Below are 6,701 nucleotides of genomic sequence, written 5' to 3' on the forward strand. Positions count from 1 at the left end.
TCTATGAGTCATACGAGCTGCTCTGCTACCTCTTTGCACATGCCGTTCTCTAGGATTCTCACTCAGCGTGAGGATAGGATTGTTATTCCCATTTTACAGCACCTGAGCACAGATAGGCTGAGTCACAACTTCATGACCGCACAGCTAGGAAGTATCAGGGAACATTTCTACACCCAGGCCATCTGATCCTCAACCTCTGCTCCGGGCCTCCTTGCTAACCCCTAGGCATCCCTGCCTTCCTTCTCCTGGTCCATGAACTCCCCAGTTAAGGTCATCTGAAAGACCTTGGGGTCCTGCATATTTACCTGGATGCCCATTCCTTTGTAGTGAGCCCAGATCCACCTGGTCCCAGAGGATCTGCTGTCATCACAGGTGGGGTTTTGGGGACCACTACATCCTGCCCTTTCAAGTCTGGTCTGCTTCAAACACCAATTCCCCTAAAACCCTGAGGGACCTGATTCTCTCCTTCACATGATCGAGTCACAGGGTCACAGAGGTAGCCCAGCTCTGGAAGAGTCCCCGGTGAAGGGAAAGATAAGATGCTGGCTCTCCTACCTGTCCCCAGCTGATCCTAAGGACTGATGTGGTGCCAGCCTGCCTTGGTACAGACAAAGAGACTCAGAACATGGAATCTGGCCCCAAGGACATAAGTTCACATCCTGCTCTGATTCTTGTTACGCCACAGCCATCAGCAGGCCCACAGCACAAAAGCTGTGGTGACAGGGATGTCTCTTGAGGCTGACTGAAGGCCGAGTGATTGGCAGGAAGTTTCTGAGCAGGACAGCAGAGTCCAAGCTCTTGAGAGGGGCAACACAGTTACCAGGCATCAGTCAGCACACTGACAGAGATGGACTTGGTCAATGCAGCATCTCCAGCACCCGGAACAGCGCCTGGCACAGGGCACAGGAGTGTCAAAGCCCAGGAATAGTCAGCCTCTGAGGCTTTCCCTGGTCTGGCCAGCATGCCCTTCCAGTTATTCCCTATCTTATGTGCTATCTCTACAATCAAGCAAGAAGCCTCACCACCTTCTGTTTCCCTCCACATAGCCTTCTCGTCACCTCATGAAGACTCCAAGAAGCCAGGGGCCTCTCATCCCAACCTAGTCATTTCACCACTCTTTGACCAGGAATTAACACTGGGCCTCCCACCACTAGATCTTGGGAGCATCAAGGCTGGAGCCACACGGTGCCCCCACCCCCACCCCGCCCCCAGGGCCATTGTTTATTCAGTCGCTCAGGCCTAGGGCCCATACCCTGGAGCTACGAGCAGAGGATGCAGAGCCAAGTACACTGTTGGGCACCCCCCACCCCCATCCTGGGCTCCATGCACCACCTGCTCCTCTAATTTCCCCCTCCAACTCCTTCCTTCTCTCAACATTGAAAACTGGAATTTCGGCTTCTAAATGTCAGTTCCAGCTGGGAGAGGCGGGCACTCACCAAGGTCTTCCTCCAAGGCAAATTTACAGAGCAATTAAATTGTCACTTGTGAGGCAGGGAGAGGCTCTAGCTAGGCAGGGCCCGCCCAGCCCACCTGGCTCTGCCCTGTCTCCAGGGTCCGCCTAGAGTGGATAGCATGGACTGGCTCTGAGGGGGATCACTCAGGGGGCCAGGGAGAAGTGACTCTGGGTGCCACAGAGGGACACAGCAGCCTACCCAGAGCCGGTGGTGAAAGGTTTGTCAACACCTGTGTGTCTTGCCACATCACAGGGCAGACCCCACCTTACTCAAGGTACGCTGAGATTCAGCTGAGGCAGGACTTGGAAGACCTCAGTAAGAGCCAGGAGCTGTGACAAGGGTGAAGCCCAAAATGGCTGCAGGTAACATAGCACCCAGCAGAAGCAGTTTCAGATCCTGAGAGGTACTTAGCAGACGAGGGTTGGGGGTCCTATCTCTACCAAGCTGAAGACACTGGGACCCAAAAGGGGCAAGTATGCCAGAGGTCAGCCAGAATGTGAGACCACACCTGCCCTGTCTTCATGGTTTCTGGGGGTCATATATATGGGTTTCCTCTGTTTGGTGTCAAATGGGGCCTGGGCTGAAGGCAGGAAACAAGGTTATAACCAAGGCACTGCTGAGCCCTCCTGGGATTTCGCTGACCCAACAAACATCCTTGGCGTCCTCAGGGGTAGGTGTTTGTGTTAGGATGAACCTAGCACAGTCTAGCCTCTGGCCTTGGTCTATGCTGTTTAGGGACAAACAGATGTCAGACAGCTTCTGAGCAACCAAAGATGCTGAACCTGCCTTGGAAACGGGGGAAAAAAGAAAAAGAAAAAGAAAGAAAACAAAAAAAAAAAAAAATGCAAGGAAAGCTGTAAGAGGAACTTTCCCATTAGATGAGCCCAGGTCAAATGTGGGCTTTGACACCACTGTCTGGGTGGCGGAAGTGGGCGGGTTGACTGCTTCAGCCCATGGACAGTGACAGCCACAGCCTCTACACGTGAAAAAAAACAAAAAAACAAAAAAAAAAAACAAAAAACAAAGAGCCTGTTTTGCTCACCAGTTTCTAGGAGCTTGCCCTGAAATGCCACTCATAGTGGTGGGTGACATGATGTGAAGGCTCCTAGTAATACTGTGTGGACTAGCAAAGCCCCGAACCACCCAGCCATGCATGGGAAGTGTGGTGAAGGAACTGCAGCCTGCCATGATGAAATCCTGTGCAGCCACGCCGACAGCTCAGCAGTCGTATCCTGGAGCTCTAGCCAAGAGGACCACCACAACTAGGCTTCCCCTCTCCCTGGACCCTAGACCCATGCACACCCACTGTGTATCCAGGAAGGAGACTGGTGGCTGGGAATAAAATTAGGGAGACCTCACCGCATACTTTTTGTACCCTTTGAAGATTATACGTTGTATAACTTTTTATTTAAAAAGTAAATTTAGAATTAGGGATGTAGCTCAATGGTTAGAAAACTAAGCCTGGCCTGTGTAAGGCCCTGGGTTAATCCTGAGCACAGTTAAAACAGAAACAACGCATCCATCAGGCTGAGCATGGTGGCACAGGCCTATAATCCCAGCACTCAGGAGGTTGCAGACAGGAGAGCACAAGACCCAGGCTAACAGAGCTACAGAGGCTGGTGGTGTTTTCATGTGTATTGGACTCTCGGCTGTTCTGTTCAGTAGCTGTTCAGAGGCTTCCACCCAACTCTGAGGTTTTCTATTGGGGGAGGGAGGGGGAAGTTGGGAGGGTGAGATTCCCCAGTCCCCCCACCATTTCTCCACCCCAGGCAGAATTTGCAAACCTTGAGGAGTTAAGCAAATGACTTCCTTGTGGTTTCCAGCACTAACGACTTTGCAGGTGCATAGCTGCCTATGGTAGGGGGAACACTGGTCCCTGGGGTGTCCCCTTTGCCTGCACACCCTGCACATCCTCTCTGTCACACAGCCTCTGGCCCAGAGCCCAGCCCCACCTCCTGGTTCCAGGGCAGGATGACTCTATGTAAGTGACCTCACTATGCACAAACAACCCTGACATGGGTCCTACTGTACCCTCATAACACGGAAGCCGAGGCAGAGGTCTGAGTGGCCTGCTTAGGACAAAGCAGAGCTAGGGTGTTCACCCCATCTGCTGCACTCCGGAGGCCGAGCACAGACTGGAGGATGCCCAAGCTTCCCCCCACAGGCAGAGAGAGGAGGCAGCCAGAAGCAGCTGGTTCCCCTCTGCTCACCTGACAACTTCCAGAGCTCTGGATGGCTTCCCGAGGAACAAGCCAGTGATGGGAGGGACCCGGAGGACTAAGGAATGAAGCCAGAATAGCCGCTGTCCAGACAACCCCAACACTTAGCACTGGCACCATGGAGGGGGAGGAGGAACCGAACCTGTGTCTGTCCTATACAGTCAGGCCTAAAGAGAGACCACTACCAACTCCACCACTGACTGTGACCTTGGCAGGTCATCTGACCTTCTAGTGTCTCATTCACCTCCTCGGTGAAATGGGTGACGCAGTCCTTACTTCATAATTGTTCAGAAGAAATGAGTTAATCGATGAGAAGCACCAAGAGCAGTACCTGCCATGAAGCAAGAGCTCAATGAAGTAAGAGCTTTTATTTACACCATCAAAACAAAGGCACCTGAAACACCCTGCTGAGCCTTCCTACCAGCCAATATCCTCTCCCTCCATCACCAGACAAAACTACTTGGTATTAGGAAGCTGGGGTGACCTCTCTCTCGGTTATCGCCTCTGCTAGACCACTGTCGGCATGAGCCAGAAAAGATGAGAACTAGGCCAGAGCCCTCAAGGGACAGAATCTGTGTGACCTGGGACAGAACTAAAGGTTGAGTCTCCAACGTCATATGAGAACCAAGACTCCGAAACTGGGACCACAGTCCCATTAAAGAGACTGTAGACCCCAGATCTGCCTTCCACTCCCTCAGAGTCAGGGGAAGACCCTGCTTCTTTGCCTTCCTTCAGCAAAGACACCCTCACTGCCAAGTCATTAATGGGGGATATTAAATAATATTTATCTCCTAGTTCCTCCCACAGCTCAACTAAATATAGCAACTAATTTTTTTGAAAAAGGATTTCTGCTTCAGAAAGATAATATTTACATAAGAGGTGGTTTTCATAAACCAATACAAACCCCAAAGCACCCTTTCTGACAGCTCTTCCTAATTTCCCAGCCTGCTCTGTGCAGAGGGACAGCCAGGCCAGAGCAATGCCTGGCAACTCTAAAGGGTAGGCCCTCTAAAAAGATACAGGTTTGGGATGGCGGGATCTTCTCTCTCTCTCTCTCTCTCTCTCTCTCTCTCTCTCTCTCTCTCTCTCTCTCTCTCTTCCCCCAGAGGTGCTGTGTCCCTGAGCCAGGAATGACAAGTCGGGGAACCTCTATATGTGTACACACACACACACACACACACACACACACCCCATGCTCCCAGCAATGTGTGAGCCACATCTGCATGCAGTCTACTGGCACCTGCTAGATGTTTGGCAGGAAGAACCCCATGCTCTTTGAGGGAGGTGAAGAAGCCATACCTCTCCCATTAAACTGCAAGGGTCCATGGGCTCCCTCCATGCCCAGAGATGGGCAGGTACCACTCCAGACCACCAGCTGGGGAAGACTCCTCTGGGAGCTCCTCCAGACCTCCGACCTGCCCCCTCCAGGAAGGTGGGTCTTTGCCCCAGCAGTTCAAACCCACATCAACCCTCGCCAGCCACATCCGCTTGGGGTTGCAGAAAGAGGAAGACCTGGGGCTGGGAGTAAGAGCACCAAGCTGACAGCTGACAAGATGCACCTTCTCCGGCCTCTTATTGAACTTTCCGGGAAGACATCGGAGTCAGCTGAAAGGCTGGGCCTCAGAGACCCTGGCTAGCATGTCTCAGAGTGTGCACCTGCAGGGTGCCAGCGAATCGCACAGCAGCGCGGGCGCGGGCATTCAGCGAGGGAGGCCCCCCGATAGGATAGGCTAAGACTTGCAAGGGTGTGCATAATGACAGGGAGTGGGGGGACGGATCCTGCCGTCTCCCATGAAGGAGGCCGTGAGGCTCCGCCAGGTGCCCCACTAGCATCTGCGGAGGCCTTCGGAGCCCCAGCTTCCTGCCGAGAGCGGGAGGGGGGCAACCGCTCCCCACCGCGGAGCAGGGACCCGCGCTCACCGTTGGGGCCATAGCGCTCCCTCGCGTCGGTCACCTGCTCTGGGCTCAGACCGCCCTCGGCTGTCACCGAGAAGCGGCGCAGCACGTCGGCAACAGGGAGCAGGTGCGCCTCCTCCATGCTGCCCGCCCAGCTGTCCGCGACGTCCAGGCCGCCTCTCCTCGGGGCTACTGCGCGGGGTGCTGAGGACTTGGGACGGGGCGGGTACCTCGCGAGGCCATGACCGCGCTGGGACCTTCCCCGACGGCAGTGGCTGAGGCGGCCCGGCCCGCGCCAGGATGCTGCGCCCCGGGCTCCGTCCCCTGGGCGGGGCGGCGCGGGACCCGCCCCCGCACCCACACCCCTTCCGGCCGCCCCCGCAGCCACCGCCCCGCCCCGCCCCACTGCGGGGACGGAATCCCCGCCAGTTTACCGAACCTGGCACTGAGGCTGCAGCCCGGGAGCCTCGAACCCGGTCTGTAGAATTAAGGGGCATGCAGCTGCCACGTAGCCGCCTCTCGATGCCCTAGGGGAGAAGCAGGGCTGTGCGAACTGCAGCTGTCTGTAGAGTGGCGTCCCCTTCCCAGCTCCACTTAAGCGCAGCGGACCCAGGGTCTGGCAGAAAGCAGACGCTGTGCACTCATGGGTCTCCTACAGAGGAAGCCACTTGATGCTTTCCTCCGGTGCTGAATTCGTGCGCTTTATTCTTTCCCAAAGGTTTTGTGATGAGCTTGCTTACGCACCCGCATCTCTAAGATCCTAAGAGCGATCCAGTGGAGAAAAGGTAAAGAGCACCAGGCTGTTACCTACCACTCAAGCGTTCTCCCGCCGGTGAATGGGGGATCCAGAGAGATCCCTTGGGAGCAGGAGCGAGGCAGAGGGGTTCCCTGCTTAGGGTACCCGGCAGGAGTGACCCTGGCTCAGGAAGGGGCGGGGACAGAGGGAACCCCCTGTGTCAGCACTGCCAAGGAGTGCCAACTGGTTGCTGGCCAGAGGAGGTGGAGGAAGGCAGAGACCACTCACTCATCTTCCAAGAGGGGGAGCCAAGAGAACAGTGTGATCTCATCAGCACCCTCAATCCTCGGGCTCTTGGACTCAGTGAGATCTCTGATCACCAAGGCTGCCAGAATG

The 6,701-nt window shown here is 55.1% G+C and overlaps 1 protein-coding gene across 1 annotated transcript in view; it reads right to left on the minus strand.

Annotated features, from left to right (window-relative positions):
* Positions 1-5,893, minus strand: part of Atp2a3 (ATPase sarcoplasmic/endoplasmic reticulum Ca2+ transporting 3) — a 31,313-nt gene extending 25,420 nt beyond the window's left edge. The window contains exon 1 of the mRNA XM_051180064.1: positions 5,594-5,893. Within this exon, the coding sequence (XP_051036021.1) occupies positions 5,594-5,711 (118 nt within the window). The 5' untranslated portion in view covers positions 5,712-5,893. The remainder of the gene's footprint in view (positions 1-5,593) is intronic.
* Positions 5,894-6,701: the final 808 nt, after the last annotated feature.

The sequence above is a fragment of the Phodopus roborovskii genome, unplaced genomic scaffold (genome assembly GCF_943737965.1).
Source record: "Phodopus roborovskii unplaced genomic scaffold, PHOROB, whole genome shotgun sequence".
In the NCBI taxonomy this organism is placed as follows: domain Eukaryota; kingdom Metazoa; phylum Chordata; class Mammalia; order Rodentia; family Cricetidae; genus Phodopus; species Phodopus roborovskii.